At 33.6% G+C, this 18511-nt stretch overlaps 1 protein-coding gene across 1 annotated transcript; it reads right to left on the bottom strand.

Annotated features, from left to right (window-relative positions):
* Positions 1-175: 175 nt before the first annotated feature.
* Positions 176-18243, bottom strand: LOC128206343 (uncharacterized). The gene is made up of 5 exons (XM_052908734.1): positions 18022-18243; positions 16375-16459; positions 16172-16200; positions 1000-1126; positions 176-816 (listed from the first exon to the last, which is right to left on the bottom strand). Exons 1-4 carry the CDS (start codon positions 18166-18168, stop codon positions 1013-1015), a joined length of 375 nt encoding a protein of 124 aa, XP_052764694.1. The 5' UTR covers positions 18169-18243; the 3' UTR covers positions 176-816; positions 1000-1012.
* Between the last annotated feature and the right edge of the window lie 268 nt (positions 18244-18511).

Here is an 18511-nt window from a genome sequence, read left to right as displayed (position 1 = left end):
ACATTTCATTTTAACATTTTCAAATATGCCTTACAATTTGACATCCATATAAATGCTGCAGTTTCCGCCTGTACTTCAAACGGTATAATTATTAATCTGTCAAATTACTGCAAAGAGCAAATGTTTTCGAACTTTTAACACGAAACTGTCCGAACATATATTAAACAATCCAGATCATGGGGAACATTTATGAGTATTTCCAGCATAAACAGCATTGAATGGTGTTTTTACGACCACCAAACACAAAAGAGAATTATAATCGAGCAACACATTTTAAACAACAACCGCACAATACATTAATAAACAATTTTACAGAAATAATTTCCAAAAAATAATACTAATGATCCTGGTATTAAAATGTTCGCAGAATTAAATCCACATGAATTATTTAAGTCCAACAACAATATCATAAAAATTCCCACCAAAAGGTTTAAATGTTATCCTCATTAAAACCATATAATTGGAGATGTTTGGTGAAAGTTTTATTTAAAATTAAATTTTACCCACAGACCCAAGATCAACGAAGTTTGCCCTTATTTTCCGAATTCCTGAACATACTACAAACATGCTCCAGTTATACCTGTCAAATTTTATACGAATCATGTTTATTCTTAACAAAACCAAATATTAAATGCATTCTAAAAATATAACAGGAGAAAAAGCATAGTGTACTTTTATGAATCTTGGTCACATAGAATGGAAGATGATTTCCAAACAATAAAGAACTGAATTGACATTACATATATGTGTTTAACTAACAATGTTGACTGTTGAATGTGTCCGAGGATGTTATTGTTCCATCGGTTCTTTGTTTACCTGTAAAAAGGAATGGATGTTAATGTGACTAACAATAAGTTGAAAGCAAATAGAAGTACGTTTTTTTAACAATTAAATAATAAAGATTTATAGATCCTGCATTTATTGGGAGCTTATATAAAAGGCTTTAAACTACGCTTATAAACGTTCATTTTTTTGTTTTCGAAGATTAAAAGTGTTTACTGAAAGTAATCCGTCAATCCAGTGGAAGACTTGCACGTGACATGCTGGTTGCCAGCACATGACTGTCACAGAGACCGGAGCCAGTTTCATCAGTATCGTCTGTGGGCTTACTGATCACTGAGGATGTCTGAAATTGTAACAAACATTTGTTTTGCTTCATAATACGTAATACCAATAAGTATTTATATTTAAATACGTGTTTTTGATGAGAAACCATAATTTAAAGGTTTAATAAGAAATATTCAAAACTTTTAATAAGGTTTGGGAACAAACTAATTAACGAAATGACAAACAAGGAAATATATCAGCTCTTTGTCCGGCAGATTTTCGAAAAACCGTATATCAATAGATACTGGAATAAACATGTACAACAAAGTATCGAGTGGAAATCATGGTATTATATAGTTCATGAATCTATCGTTGACCACAAAGTTAAACAATTCAAAATTAAATTATTAAATAATTTAGTGGCGACTAACTTAAATTTATTTACATGGAAATTGAGAGACAGTCCCCTGTGTATGTGTTGCAAGGACGTTGAAGATTATCAACATTTTTTTATCCATTGTTCTTCATTATCCAATGTTTGGTCGACGATAAATGCCTTATTTAAAAAATGTGGTATAAAGAAAATGTTTAATGATATCAAATATATTGTAATAGGATATAAGATACACCAAAAAGAATACAACTGTGTTAATATTGTTTTAAGTCAAATATGTTACTGTATTTATAAAACATACTTCATATGCGACCGGAGAACGAAGCCCATAAACATATTGTCTTATTTATATTACGATCTGATTGCTTCAGAAACATACCTACGAATAAAAAATGTCAATTACCGATTCCTAAATGACTTTATAAAAAACCTTAAGTACATTCAATAGATACTTTGAGTGTATATATATTTTTTTAAATCTTTGTCTATGTATTACTTTATTACCTGTGACATTGTTGCTTTTATGATCTAATAAACGGACTGTTATACTTTAGCAGTTCCAAAAAGAAAAAAGAAATATTCTTTTAAACATTTTTCTTCTTTCATCAATTCAATTCAAAATTGCCCGTTTATAAATATAATTAAACAAATTGCACAACAGTTTATGACTGTCTAGATTACGAATTTGAGCACATTTGGAAAAATATAAAATTAGTACTAACAATCTTTTTTAAATGGGTATCTTTTATAACAATTACTTCACTTTTCCAAAATATATCTATAACAAGTAAATTTGTTTGTTGAAGAAACTTTTAAATGTAAGTAACTTTTAATGAGTCTGATTTAAGCGGAAGTAACCTTTAATGAGTCAGATTTAAGCGGAAGTAACCTTTAATGAGTCAGATTTAAGCTGAAGTAACCTTTAATGAGTCAGATTTAAGCGGAAGTAACCTTTAATGAGTCAGATTTAAGCGGAAGTAACGTTTAATGAGTCAGATTTAAGCCGAAGTAACCTTTAATGAGTCTGATTTAAGCGGAAGTAACCTTTAATGAGTCTGATTTAAGCGGAAGTAACCTTTAATGAGTCAGATTTAGGCGGAAGTAACCTTTAATGAGTCAGATTTAAGCAGAAGGAGTCTGATTTAAGCGGAAGTAACCTTTAATGAGTCAGATTTAAGCGGAAGTAACCTTTAATGAGTCTGATTTAAGCGGAAGTAACCTTTAATGAGTCAGATTTAAGCGGAAGTAACCTTTAATGAGTCAGATTTAAGCAGAAGGAGTCTAATTTAAGCGGAAGTAACCTTTAATGAGTCAGATCTAAGCGGAAGTAACCTTTATTGAGTCTGATTTAAGCTAAAGTAACCTTTAATGAGTCTGATTTAAGCGGAAGTAACTTTAATCAGACAGATTTAAGCGGAAGTAACCTTTAATGAGTCAGATTTAAGGGGAAGTAACCTTTAATGAATCTAATTTAAGCGGAAGTAACCTTTAATGAGTCAGATTTAAGCGGAAGTAACCTTTATTGAGTCTGATTTATGCTAAAGTAACCTTTAATGAGTCTGATTTAAGCGGAAGAAACTTTAATCAGACAGATTTAAGCGGAAGTAACCTTTAATGAGTCTGATTTAAGCGGAAGTAACCTTTAATGAGTCAGATTTAAGCCGAAGTAACCTCTAATGAGTCTGATTTAAGCGGAAGTAACTTTTAATGAGTCAGATTTAAGCGGAATGAACCTTTAATGAATCTGATTTAAGCGGAATGAACCTTTAATGTGTCTGATTTAAGCGGAATAAACCTTTAATGAGTCTGATTTAAGCGGAAGTAACCTTTAATGAGTCAGATTTAAGCGGAAGTAACCTTTAATGAGTCAGATTTAAGCGGAAGTAACCTTTAATGAGTGAGATTTAAGCGGAAGTAACCTTTAATGAGTCAGATTTAAGCGGAAGTAACCTTTAATGAGTCAGATTTAAGCGGAAGTAACCTTTAATGAGTCTAATTTAAGCGGAAGTAACCATTAATGAGTCAGTTTAAGCGGAAGTAACCTTTAATGAGTCAGATTTAAACGGAAGTAACCTTTTATGAGTCTGATTTTAGCGGAAGTAACCTTTAAGGAGTCAGATTTAAGCGGAAGTAACGTTTAATGAGTCAGATTTAAGCGGAAGCAGCCTTTAATGAGTCTGATTTAAGCGGATAAACCTTTAATGAATCTGATTTCAGCGGAAGTAACCTTTAATGAGTCTGAGTTAAGCAGAAGGAGTCTGATTTAAGCGGAAGTAACCTTTAATGAGTCTGATTTAAGCGGAAGTAACCTTTAATGAGTCTGATTTAAGCGGAAGTAACCTTTAATGAGTCAGATTTAAGCGGAAGTAACCTTTAATGAGTCTGATTTAAGCGGAAGTAACCTTTAATGAGTCTGATTTAAGCGGAAGTAACCTTTAATGAGTCTGATTTAAGCGGAAGTAACCTTTCATGAGTCAGATTTAAGCCGAAGTAACCTCTAATGAGTCTGATTTAAGCGGAAGTAACCTTTAATGAGTCAGATTTAAGCGGAAGTAACCTTTAATGAGTCAGATTTAAGCTGAAGTAACCTTTAATGAGTCAGATTTAAGCGGAAGTAACCTTTAATGAGTCAGATTTAAGCGGAAGTTACGTTTAATGAGTCAGATTTGAGCGGAAGTAGCCTTTAATGAGTCTGATTTAAGCGGAAGTAACCTTTAATGAGTCTGATTTAAGCGGAAGTAACCTTTAATGAGTCAGATTTAGGCGGAAGTAACCTTTAATGAGTCAGATTTAAGCAGAAGGAGTCTGATTTAAGCGGAAGTAACCTTTAATGAGTCAGATTTAAGCGGAAGTAACCTTTAATGAGTCTGATTTAAGCGGAAGTAACCTTTAATGAGTCAGATTTAAGCGGAAGTAACCTTTAATGAGTCAGATTTAAGCAGAAGGAGTCTAATTTAAGCGGAAGTAACCTTTAATGAGTCAGATCTAAGCGGAAGTAACCTTTATTGAGTCTGATTTAAGCTAAAGTAACCTTTAATGAGTCAGATTTAAGCGGAAGTAACCTTTAATGAGTCAGATTTAAGCAGAAGGAGTCTAATTTAAGCGGAAGTAACCTTTAATGAGTCAGATCTAAGCGGAAGTAACCTTTATTGAGTCTGATTTAAGCTGAAGTAACCTTTAATCAGACAGATTTAAGCGGAAGTAACCTTTAATGAGTCTGATTTAAGCGGAAGTAACCTTTAATGAGTCTGATTTAAGCGGAAGTAACCTTTAATGAGTCTGATTTAAGCGGAAGTAACCTTTAATGAGTCAGATTTAAGCCGAAGTAACCTCTAATGAGTCTGATTTAAGCGGAAGTAACTTTTAATGAGTCAGATTTAAGCGGAATGAACCTTTAATGAATCTGATTTAAGCGGAATGAACCTTTAATGTGTCTGATTTAAGCGGAATAAACCTTTAATGAGTCTGATTTAAGCGGAAGTAACCTTTAATGAGTCAGATTTAAGCGGAAGTAACCTTTAATGAGTCAGATTTAAGCGGAAGTAACCTTTAATGAGTGAGATTTAAGCGGAAGTAACCTTTAATGAGTCAGATTTAAGCGGAAGTAACCTTTAATGAGTCAGATTTAAGCGGAAGTAACCTTTAATGAGTCTGATTTAAGCGGAAGTAACCATTAATGAGTCAGTTTAAGCGGAAGTAACCTTTAATGAGTCAGATTTAAACGGAAGTAACCTTTTATGAGTCTGATTTTAGCGGAAGTAACCTTTAAGGAGTCAGATTTAAGCGGAAGTAACGTTTAATGAGTCAGATTTAAGCGGAAGCAGCCTTTAATGAGTCTGATTTAAGCGGATAAACCTTTAATGAATCTGATTTCAGCGGAAGTAACCTTTAATGAGTCTGAGTTAAGCAGAAGGAGTCTGATTTAAGCGGAAGTAACCTTTAATGAGTCTGATTTAAGCGGAAGTAACCTTTAATGAATCTAATTTAAGCGGAAGTAACCTTTAATGAGTCAGATTTAAGCGGAAGTAACCTTTAATGAGTCTGATTTAAGCGGAAGTAACCTTTAATGAGTCAGATTTAAGCGGAAGTAACCTTTAATGAGTCTGATTTAAGCGGAAGTAACCTTTCATGAGTCAGATTTAAGCCGAAGTAACCTCTAATGAGTCTGATTTAAGCGGAAGTAACCTTTAATGAGTCAGATTTAAGCGGAAGTAACCTTTAATGAGTCAGATTTAAGCGGAAGTAACCTTTAATGAGTCAGATTTAAGCGGAAGTAACCTTTAATGAGTCAGATTTAAGCGGAAGTTACGTTTAATGAGTCAGATTTGAGCGGAAGTAGCCTTTAATGAGTCTGATTTAAGCGGAAGTAACCTTTAATGAGTCTGATTTAAGCGGAAGTAACCTTTAATGAGTCAGATTTAGGCGGAAGTAACCTTTAATGAGTCAGATTTAAGCAGAAGGAGTCTGATTTAAGCGGAAGTAACCTTTAATGAGTCAGATTTAAGCGGAAGTAACCTTTAATGAGTCTGATTTAAGCGGAAGTAACCTTTAATGAGCCAGATTTAAGCGGAAGTAACCTTTAATGAGTCAGATTTAAGCAGAAGGAGTCTAATTTAAGCGGAAGTAACCTTTAATGAGTCAGATCTAAGCGGAAGTAACCTTTATTGAGTCTGATTTAAGCTAAAGTAACCTTTAATGAGTCTGATTTAAGCGGAAGTAACTTTAATCAGACAGATTTAAGCCGAAGTAACCTTTAATGAGTCAGATTTAAGGGGAAGTAACCTTTAATGAATCTAATTTAAGCGGAAGTAACCTTTAATGAGTCAGATTTAAGCGGAAGTAACCTTTATTGAGTCTGATTTATGCTAAAGTAACCTTTAATGAGTCTGATTTAAGCGGAAGAAACTTTAATCAGACAGATTTAAGCGGAAGTAACCTTTAATGAGTCTGATTTAAGCGGAAGTAACCTTTAATGAGTCTGATTTAAGCGGAAGTAACCTTTAATGAGTCTGATTTAAGCGGAAGTAACGTTTAATGAGTCAGATTTAAGCCGAAGTAACCTCTAATGAGTCTGATTTAAGCGGAAGTAACTTTTAATGAGTCAGATTTAAGCGGAATGAACCTTTAATGAATCTGATTTAAGCGGAATGAACCTTTAATGTGTCTGATTTAAGCGGAATAAACCTTTAATGAGTCTGATTTAAGCGGAAGTAACCTTTAATGAGTCAGATTTAAGCGGAAGTAACCTTTAATGAGTCAGATTTAAGCGGAAGTAACCTTTAATGAGTGAGATTTAAGCGGAAGTAACCTTTAATGAGTCAGATTTAAGCGGAAGTAACCTTTAATGAGTCAGATTTAAGCGGAAGTAACCTTTAATGAGTCTGATTTAAGCGGAAGTAACCATTAATGAGTCAGTTTAAGCGGAAGTAACCTTTAATGAGTCAGATTTAAACGGAAGTAACCTTTTATGAGTCTGATTTTAGCGGAAGTAACCTTTAAGGAGTCAGATTTAAGCGGAAGTAACGTTTAATGAGTCAGATTTAAGCGGAAGCAGCCTTTAATGAGTCTGATTTAAGCGGATAAACCTTTAATGAATCTGATTTCAGCGGAAGTAACCTTTAATGAGTCTGAGTTAAGCAGAAGGAGTCTGATTTAAGCGGAAGTAACCTTTAATGAGTCTGATTTAAGCGGAAGTAACCTTTAATGAATCTAATTTAAGCGGAAGAAACCTTTAATGAGTCAGATTTAAGCGGAAGCAACCTTTAATGAGTCAGATTTAAGCGGAAGTAACCTTTAATGAGTGAGATTTAAGCGGAAGTAACCTTTAATGAGTCAGATTTAAGCGGAAGTAACCTTTAATGAGTCTGATTTAAGCGGAAGTGACCTTTAATGAGTCAGATTTAAGCGGAAGTAACCTTTAATGAGTCAGATTTAAGCGGAAGTAACCTTTAATGAGTCTGATTTAAGCGGAAGTAACCATTAATGAGTCAGTTTAAGCGGAAGTAACCTTTAATGAGTCAGATTTAAACGGAAGTAACCTTTAATGAGTCAGATTTAAGCCGAAGTAACCTCTAATGAGTCTGATTTAAGCGGAAGTAACTTTTAATGAGTCAGATTTAAGCGGAATGAACCTTTAATGAATCTGATTTAAGCGGAATGAACCTTTAATGTGTCTGATTTAAGCGGAATAAACCTTTAATGAGTCTGATTTAAGCGGAAGTAACCTTTAATGAGTCAGATTTAAGCGGAAGTAACCTTTAATGAGTCAGATTTAAGCGGAAGTAACTTTAAATGAGTCAGATTTAAGCGGAAGTAACCTTTTATGAGTCTGATTTAAGCGGAAGTAACCTTTAATGAGTCAGATTTAAGCGGAAGTAACCTTTTTTGAGTCCGATTTAAGCGGAAGTAACCTTTGGTGAGTCAGATTTAAGCGGAAGTAACCTTTAATGAGTCAGATTTAAGCGGAAGTAACCTTTAATGAGTCAGATTTAAGCGGAAGTAACTTTTAATGAGTCAGATTTAAGCGGAAGCAGCCTTTAATGAGTCTGATTTAAGCGGAAGTAACCTTTAATGAGTCAGATTTAAGCGGAAGTAACCTTTATTGAGTCTGATTTATGCTAAAGTAACCTTTCATGAGTCTGATTTAAGCGGAAGTAACCTTTAATGAATCTAATTTAAGCGGAAGTAACCTTTAATGAGTCAGATTTAACCGGAAGCAGCATTTAATGAGTCTGATTTAAGCGGAAGTAACCTTTAATGAGTCAAATTTAAGCGGAAGTAACGTTTAATGAGTCAGATTTAAGCGGAAGCAGCCTTTAATGAGTCTGATTTAAGCGGAAGTAACCTTTAATGAATCTGATTTCAGCGGAAGTAACCTTTAATGAGTCTGATTTAAGCAGAAGGAGTCTGATTTATGCTAAAGTAACCTTTAATGAGTCTGATTTAAGCGGAAGTAACTTTAATCAGACAGATTTAAGCGGAAGTAACCTTTAATGAGTCTGATTTAAGCGGAAGTAACTTTAATCAGACAGATTTAAGCGGAAGTAACCTTTAATGAGTCTGATTTAAGCGGAAGTAACCTTTAATGAGTCTGATTTAAGCGGAAGTAACCTTTAATGAGTCTAATTTAAGCGGAAGTAACCTTTAATGAGTCAGATTTAAGCGGAAGTAACCTTTGTCACGTAACAGAATAGAATGTGACGTAATACGTTATATTTAAGATATAATTAAGATTTAATTAAATGGATATGTGTCTACATACTGCATGTTTAGTAATGTAGGGCATATTTGATTGTCATTTGAATATGAAGATGGTTGACAGCCGACCTGGTACAAATGTACAAAATGGTCATGTTAATTACAAAAACGTGTATTCCTGTGGTTGTAAAGCTGTCATAGGTAGACAACAAATTAGTACAAATTAGTATAAAAGAGATGATTTGGGATGTGAAAACAGAGTTGGCTTAGGCCAGGCAAGCAACGCGGCCTTGGGTCCTTAATGGACGGCAGTTAGGATGTGGGATTACCTTAAATGTCATGCTGTATTATATACTGATTATTATACTTAGAAAGAACGTTGAACAATAAAGACTTAGAACACTTGAACAGTTGTTGGTTGGTTACTGAACGAACTATCACGAAAGTTAAGTGAGCGTTGGCGTTACGTGACACGTAAAAGTTTGGCGCCTGCTGACCGAAGATATTCAAGAACAGGGTTGACGTGGAACACAACGGCGAAGTACTGAAAACTATTGGATCACATTTGAAACGTAAAAGAAAAAGGTACATGATGACAACTGCGGTTCGAGTGACTATGGACATTGCAGCGCGACCAGGCCACAGGACAAAAGGTAGTGACATTTTATTACTTTGTATTTCTTGCCTAGATATGACATGTGTTGCTATAATTTTGGGATATTTAACGGGGCAAAATTTTAAAGTTTTGGATAATAAATGCAATCAGAGCAAAGCTGTTTTTTTGAAAGAACCCCTAAGTAATCTAATTTCTGACTTAACAACGTTCTACATTATTAAGTACAATAAAACCATTTGATTTAAATAAGAATAAACTAAAGAATGAGTATTTAAGGTAACAAAGATAAAAATATTGAGAAATTCGATAAAAAAAAGTAAAACAGGTGTGAAAAAACGTTGTTAAATGCAAACGAAGAATCATTTAAGTACATTATTGAATAACTAGATGAAAAAGAAAACTAAGTCATTTAAAGACATTAATTGAATAATTAACATGGAAAGAAATGTAATTAAAAGAATTTGAGTAAACTTATTTAGCAGGTCTAACATTAATGAAAGTTGCATAAATACAAAAAAAAAATAATGACTTATACTCAGGGTTTAGTGCAAACACTGACGATAATACAAAATGAAATATTTTTTATGTCGAAGAAGGAGACAAATGGCAGGTTTCATTACTTCAGTTGTCATGTAACTGCAAATAATTGTCAAACACATCAGATAGGTAAATGAATGCAATGTTACCTGTAATTAACTTGACATTAATGATATGAAATCATTAAAATTAAGTAAGTTTATAGTCTTGTAAATAATTGTAGTATTTTGTCAATATATCATTTTATATAATTTTGAGTAAATTGGTGATGGTTTTAAAGTTGTAAAAATCATATAAATAAATCATTGTTTGGATCATAGTAAGGTCTGAGAGAGAAAGCGTGCAAAACGAAAAGTAATTTCTTAGATGTCATTATATAAGTGTATCGCCTGAATACGGCAAGTAATTTTCAATTTCGAAATCACTAATAAAATTATTTGTTAGGTAGTAAGTAATCTAATTAAATTATTTAAGTAACTCACAGATTAGTTTGGTAAAACTAATGAATCAATTAATAAGTTGTAAGTTATCCGATGATAAGCATGATGGTAACATGTTAAGCTAGAGTTTAGCTTTCTTATAACTGTGAAGATGTACAAAGTTGTACAAAGATAAACAAAGATAGTGGTCAAGAAAGACCAGGTTTCTTAAAAGTGATTGGAGATGATACGTTCAAGATATTGAATTTCAACAAAATTGTTGGACTCCTGTAAAGTCACATTAGGGTGTGAGTTATTTAATAAATTAATTGAATCACTTATGTATTAGTTTTCTTAAAATAATGGACTACTTATGAGCTAACATATAAGCTTTGTAAAATATTGCATAAAAAGGTTCTTAATAAAATAAAATGCTGTTCATAAAAACAAAACGTTTCACAAAAAAAAAAACTTAGGTCAAACATTCATTAAATCAAACATACGAATACTTACGCACAGATACAGTAATTAATTATAAATGGGGCCACTTTCAAAATATAAGCCTGCTTGAAAATATCAACACAAAATTTCATGGTAATAGCAACACCTATGTCAATGAAAGGTAAAAGTACAGGTAATATGTCACGTGATACGAACAGTCAATATCAACATTATTCTTCAGCGGATATCGAGATAATATACCTAGTGGCGATATTGTGTTAAGTGGTCATCGGTGTTTCATAAAGGATCGAACTATATTCTGGTATTGCGTATGTGATGTGCTAACCAATTGGTTACACTTCGGAATATCCAGAGGAGCTAAGCACACATTCTCGTATGACCTGTGCTCGGCTTGACGTCACATGATCAAGTCTTTAGGACCGTGATGATTCCTGTGTGATGGACAACACCAACTTGAGATCGTTAGCATCTTCAATAACATGAACACTTGCACACATATATCTAAGTACACTTCCGGAATTAGCAGTAGTATAATGGCAGAACATTTCGAGTCGGTGGGGACATTCTACAATCAAACAACCCCTTGGCTATAAACTCTACATCTACAACAACACGGCAGCAGCAACAACAACAACGATGATTCCCTGTCTTCAGAATGATAACATGAAAAACAGCGCTACATAAAACATTGACTAATTACCAAATTTGACAACAGTACTGTCAGTGTTAATTACTTGTACTCAATCTGCAGTGTTATTTTCTAATTGTTAACTATGTTTATTAATTACCTGAGGGCTAATTACCAATTAGTCTATATTATGTCAGACATTTTGACAAATAACGTGTCAGTTTACTTTCTATTGCTTACGAAAAGAAAATCTTGCATTAAAAAGGGACGGTATCTATACGTATCTATACAATTTGATATCATTGTTTGGGATTTAGGCACAGATTTTCTTTTGCGTATTTTTTGTCGAAAATACAACTTGATCATCATTGTTTGGGATTTAGGCACAGATTTTCTTTTGCGTATCTTTTTTATCTACTATTACAATGGGAAAACTCCAAGGACTATGTGACTTCCTAATTACCTTTGCCTCAAGCATTTCGTCAATTGCCTTGTCAATAATTTTCCTATTATTCAAAGGTGTGCGGTATGGTCGTAATTTAATTGGGGGGTGATCTCCTGTCTCGATTGTCATGGTAACGGTGTCAGTTTGAGTAAGATCGGAGTCGTTTTTAGCGAAACGTTTTCGATTTTGCATTATAATTGGTAAGATCGTTTCAGCATGATCTTTGGGTACTCGTAAGTCTGTCAAAATTTCATCATCAGTCATTGGATTACCTTTAACCGAAGTATTTTGAACAGAAGCAATCTCTTGAGCCTCTAATTTTTCAATTTTGCCTATAGCACTGCCTTTCCTTAACTTAATTGTTTTATGAGTGTTATTTATAATTGCAATTGGAAATGTACGTTTGCTTTGAAATTTAACCACGGAATTAACAATTACAAGGCCTGGTTCAGAATCTAAAAATGAATTGTTTATGTTTTTAATCTCATAACATTTTTTTGTATCTATATTGGGATTTGATTTTACTTTACCATTTAGTAAATACCGTGTTTGTGGTTTCAAGACAGTACATTTTTGAAGTCTCACAATTGAGGCAATATGTAAATCTTCTTCCAAAGGTACATAACTGTCATCTATGCGCATACATTCTAAATCAAAATAGAGTCTTACCCCATTTTTTGATAAAAAATCCCTGCCTAAAATGATATTTCTATTTATGTTTGGGACAACATAAAATTCGTGCACTTTGTGAACTCGGCCGATTTTAAATTTTAATTGTACTGAGCCATCAACTTGTAGCGAATTACCGTTAACTGATTGTAAATGAGCGCGTTAATTTGAGAGTTTAGGTTTGTTTTGCAATAACCTAAGGGCCTTTCGACTAATTAAACTAACTTCAGCACCTGTGTCTACTAAACTTCTAAAAGAAATGTTTCCTATTTTTATCAGACATGAATTTGGATTCCCACAAATTGCTATAGTGAATGTTGACATATGTTTTCTCCTATCACCGACTTCTTTATGATAAGAGACTCCTAGTTTTTTTGATTACGTGAGGGGTAATATGGTCTCCTGCCATTTCGACATTCCCTTTGAAAATGACCCATTTTCCCACAATTCCAACATTCAATCTTTGATTTCCAATCGTTATTTGGCCTATCGCTAATTTGGTTATTTTGAACTTGAAATTCTTTACCTATGGCATTTATTTCGCGTTTTCTTGATTTACAATCTTTTATGTTATGACCGGGCCGTCTACAGTATATGCAGTATTTATTTGGTCTTAAATGATCAATTTCCATTGGTTCATGCCTATCATTGATGCTAATATCATGCCTGCTATTTTGACTCGGCGCATTACCTATTCGAAGATTAAATCTAGTTCTAAGATTTTGTTCATTTGTTGCACTACGCACCGCGGCTTGAAGAGTATCTGGATTTTCTCGCATTACTTTCATTTTTAGGAAATCATGTGCCAAACCATCAATAAAGAACCCTATTAGTTGCCTTTCAATAACTATTAGGTCGCCGTTATGACCTACAAAAGCTTCTTCCGCCATCGTTAAAAGTCGTTCTGCATATATTTGAACATTTTCCCCTGGTGTCTGTTTTATTGCCCTTAATAGACAGAAAGCATGTTGTGGATCTTGTACTTCCGAAAATCTTGATTTTAATTCCCCCTTTAGTGTTTCCCAGTTATCATCAGGGTTACTTTTTAGATATCTTTGTATAAAATCACTAACTGCATTTTTGCTAGACTGATAAGCTACCATTTTTAACCTTTCGCTATCTAGACCCGTAAGAACGCCGTATTTTTCAATATTTTTTATCCAATATTTGAATTGTTTCGTATCCCCGTCAAAATATGGTACTACTTGTGCTATACTCTGAGTGCCTACTACAGCCGAAACATTTTGTAATTGTTCCCCTAAATTTTGAAAAATTCTACTAATATCTGGTTCTGCCATTTCTCTATGTTATCCAATAAAACCGAAATTGTCACTCACCCCTTTTTCGTTTCAGGTGGTTTAGTACTTTTTGGAGATGTACCAAATGTTCTTCCTTTGTTTTTGAAAATATTAAGATATCGTCTAAATACGCAATGGCAAAACTTTCACAGCCTTCTAATACTTGGTTAAGTAATTCTTGGAATCGTCCAGGAGTTCCACAGAGTCCGAAAGGAGAAGTATTAAACTCATAAAGACCTCGGAATCCGGTCGTAAAAGCAGTCTTTTCTTTATCTTGTTCTGCAAGTTTCATTTGGAAATATCCTGATTTAAGATCAAGCGAACTAAACCATGAACTTTTACCTAAAATAGCCAATATGTCATCTATCTATACGTATCTATACAATTTGATATCATTGTTTGGGATTTAGGCACAGATTTTCTTTTGCGTATTTTTTGTCGAAAATACAACTTGATCATCATTGTTTGGGATTTAGGCACAGATTTTCTTTTGCGTATCTTTTTTTTTTTTTTTTTTGTCGGAATTACTTTTTTATTTTTTTATTATTATTTACCTGTTTGGGGTTGAGAAACATATTTACTTACGATTTTATTTATCTATTCAATTATAACCATTGTTTGGGGTTGACGCAAAGATTTTCTTAAAAATCTTGATAAAAAAAGGACGAATGTCACGTAACAGAATAGAATGTGACGTAATACGTTATATTTAAGATATAATTAAGATTTAATTAAATGGATATGTGTCTACATACTGCATGTTTAGTAATGTAGGGCATATTTGATTGTCATTTGAATATGAAGATGGTTGACAGCCGACCTGGTACAAATGTACAAAATGGTCATGTTAATTACAAAAACGTGTATTCCTGTGGTTGTAAAGCTGTCATAGGTAGACAACAAATTAGTACAAATTAGTATAAAAGAGATGATTTGGGATGTGAAAACAGAGTTGGCTTAGGCCAGGCAAGCAACGCGGCCTTGGGTCCTTAATGGACGGCAGTTAGGATGTGGGATTACCTTAAATGTCATGCTGTATTATATACTGATTATTATACTTAGAAAGAACGTTGAACAATAAAGACTTAGAACACTTGAACAGTTGTTGGTTGGTTACTGAACGAACTATCACGAAAGTTAAGTGAGCGTTGGCGTTACGTGACACCTTTAATGAGTCAGATTTTAGCGGAAGTAACCTTTAATGGGTCTGATTTAAGCGGAATGAACCTTTAATGAATCTGATTTTAGCGGAATGAACCTTTAATGTGTCTGATTTAAGCGGAAGTAGCCTTTAATGAGTCAGATTTAAGCCGAAGTAACCTTTAATGAGTCAGATTTAAGCGGAAGTAACCTTTAATGAGTCAGATTTAAGCGGAAGTAACTTTAATCAGACAGATTTAAGCGGGAGTAACCTTTGATGAGTCCGATTTAAGCGGAAGTAATATAAATGTCAGCTTTATGTCAACTTGGTGGAACAATCGAATAACTAGAAGTGGCAGAGCTAAAAACGAGATTCAGAAAGAGGGAAGATAATAATAAAATGTTGTTATTCTACTTGTGATCATTGGGAAAACCATATTAATCATACTATAATTTTCCTTAATGATGTGTGACTGTTAAAACAATGGATTTAAACGCCCATACGCTGCGCCATTAACAATTTGAAATATAAAACATTATTGATTATTTTAAAAAAAACATATACAAGCAGGAAAAAATAAAATAAAATAAATGCTTGAATCGTGAAATAAAGACAAGTAGAAAAAGAAGAAAAAAATAAAATGAGTTAAGCTATAGAGCAGGACATGATTACGGGACCTCTGCATTACCCTTGTCTCACCCACTATAGACACTTATTATTTGATCGGACTTTGTCCACATCGCAGCATCAGTTGTTAAGATTCAAATGCTTATGTTGATAATGTTCAGTTTGTGTATCCGTTCGCATATATGCCTGGGAGAAGGATTAAAGGGAGACGAACCTAAGTAATTAATCATAAGTCAGTCTGAATATGCTGTCGTCGGTTGATTTGGATACTAAGTAAGGTTGAAAAGCCGAAAACTGTCCATTATGTCAGAGAAAGGCGGAGTTTTACACTGGCAAACCCATTGAAAGATGGATATAAATTGTAAATAACTATTTTGTTGTCAATGTAACATATAGAAACAAGGCTTTACGGCGTGCTTGGAGTGTGTATTATTATTATTATTATTATTATTATTATTATTATTATTATTATTATTATTATTATTATTATTATTATTATTATTATTATTATTATTTATAGGTTGTACTACATTGCAACTACAATTAACATGTGCTTGCTATTGTGATTGCCTAGAGTTGATATGTCGGTCGGTCAGTCACCAGTCTTTCTATCTATATCTCAAGATCCCGTAGACAGTTGGTACATTTCTAAAGCAAAGAACACTTTTGAAAAAAAAATGTACTTTAGTACCCCAGATTCCATGCCGCTGTCTTTATGATCTGAAAAGACAACAACTGATCAATATGAAAAGTTTAGCGAGATCGTATACGAAAACTGCAATACAGCCATTAATAAATTTATGAAGTAACTTATACACTTCCCAGGGTAAACCCCGGCTTTTAGAAATCAATATATTACTTTAATTGAAACACGAACTACTTTTTTCATTGTACCTTTGCGGCCTGGAGTCTCTCTTAAATGCAGTTTGCCAATCTTAGCTTCAAAACATTTACGGAGTGAATCAATATGGTCCAGTGCCTGGAAAGTGAACATATGGTTCAGTGCATAATGTGGTTTTAATGTTTGGTAAACTATATGGAAAGGATATATTTATATATATATATTAGATCGCAACCTATGTTTTCAGTCTTCTTTAAAATGGCTAGGTTGACTTAATATCATAGTTCATCAGTTTAATACTGTTAAAATCGGAATGGATTTGAGGGAGATATGGGACATTTTAGGCATCTGACATGATGCGCTCATTTCATGTGGCGTCGACGTTGCAGGTTCTGTTATCATAAGTCATACAGATTAAACGTTTTCGTTTAAACACTACAACGATTGTGAAGAAAGTTGTGATAACTTATACTAAGTCACTCTCGTTGGCACGATGTTGCGCGAGAGTGTGGTCTTGGTTGTGGGGGAAACCGGAGTGCCCGCAGAAAACCCAGTAGTCCAGCTTGGTGGCCAAAAAACCAACCTCACATGCGCCCAGGCCGGGAATCGAACTCGGGTCGCCTTGGTGAGAAGCGAGTGCGCTAACCACTGCGCTAACCGGACAACCAACATTGAACGTTTTGACTTGAATGGAGCCATTTGTTGCGAAAATGTATGGGAACCAGTGTTATAACACTCATGACAAAATATCAGATCGCAGGTTTTCGTACTTATGATGAAAAATGATGTTTTATGCATTTTTGAAACGCTTTTATCCATTTAAATTTTCGAACGTTAATGTGGAAAACTACCATCTGATCTTTTTGTCAGCAGTCTTATATCACTGGTTTGCAGATATTTACGCGAAATGACTCATTCCAAGACAAAATGTAAAAAAGTTGCCATAAGCGGTAAATCTGTGCGAGTGCAACTTTAACGTCTTTAGCCTTACTTCTATTTTCCCTGCATGTGTTTCAAGCTTTGCCTTTACGTAACTAAAAATCCTTCCGATATGTTTACTTAACCAGTTCATCCTTGAAAGGCACAAATTGGATTTATTCCTGTGTATTTATTGACAAGATTGACCTTAACACTCTTCGCATAATTAATTTTTACAGCTGAGTCATTTTCTAAATATATCTTTTGATCTATTCGTACCGATCATTGTAATGATATTGATATATATAATTAACTCGTTATGTACTGATTAACACTGACCTCATCGCTCTAATACTTAGTATTAGAGTAGAAATCAATGCGACAATAATTTCTGATATCGTTCATAAATTATCGCTGCACCGCACGAATGCTTAAATCAACGAATCTTTTTTTACTTCCATACATTGTCAGGAAGATGCCATTTTGTCTCCAACTAATATGATAATGTATTTATTCGTGTTTGTATTCATATTTATCATTTGATATCACCGCATTTATCTACGTATGTATTGTTGCCAGCGAACAAATGAAAATAATTGCTAATAAAGTGAGAGATCATCATCTACAATTTGTAATGTATGGTTGCGTCCCTTGGACCCTTTCGTTTACCATAAAGGGTCAGGTTATTATTGTTTGAATATATATAGAATGTAAATAGTAAGCGAAACAAAAAATAAAGGTATGAAACAACGTTACTACATTTATCTAGTACTATAATGTACCTCTCGATATACTTCCTCTAATTTGCTTTTTTCTTGTGGTGAAACCTTTTCCGCCTTTATACAACAAGAGCCGATTTTCACTACAGTCTTGCATAAATCTAAGTCCAAATCCTCCGACGAAATATTTCTTCCTATTCCACTGGCCATATCCACAATTTGAATACACGTATACTAGTAATTTAAACGTTGGTGTGTCACAACGGAATTTAATATTAAATATCAACTAAGGAAGATTGATGCCGAAATAAATTGTTTTTTTATATTCCAAATACTATTAAAAATATCATTTTGCAGATTTAAGGACAAAATTTGTGACTAATTATCTTCAAGGTTGTATCAAATAACTGCACGCGCTTCTTTGTATTCAAACATTCTTTGTGCAAGATAAAAATACCAATTTGAATTGAAGGAATTTATAGGTTACGACGAGGAAGTAAAGACCATATATCTGACATAAAGATCACTGTAAGATAAGGAGCCTGTTATGCTT

This window comes from Mya arenaria, chromosome 10 (assembly GCF_026914265.1).
Source record: "Mya arenaria isolate MELC-2E11 chromosome 10, ASM2691426v1".
Classification (NCBI taxonomy): Eukaryota; Metazoa; Mollusca; class Bivalvia; order Myida; family Myidae; genus Mya; species Mya arenaria.
Note: the sequence above shows the minus strand (reverse complement) of the source record. Positions and strands in the feature narration are given on the sequence as shown.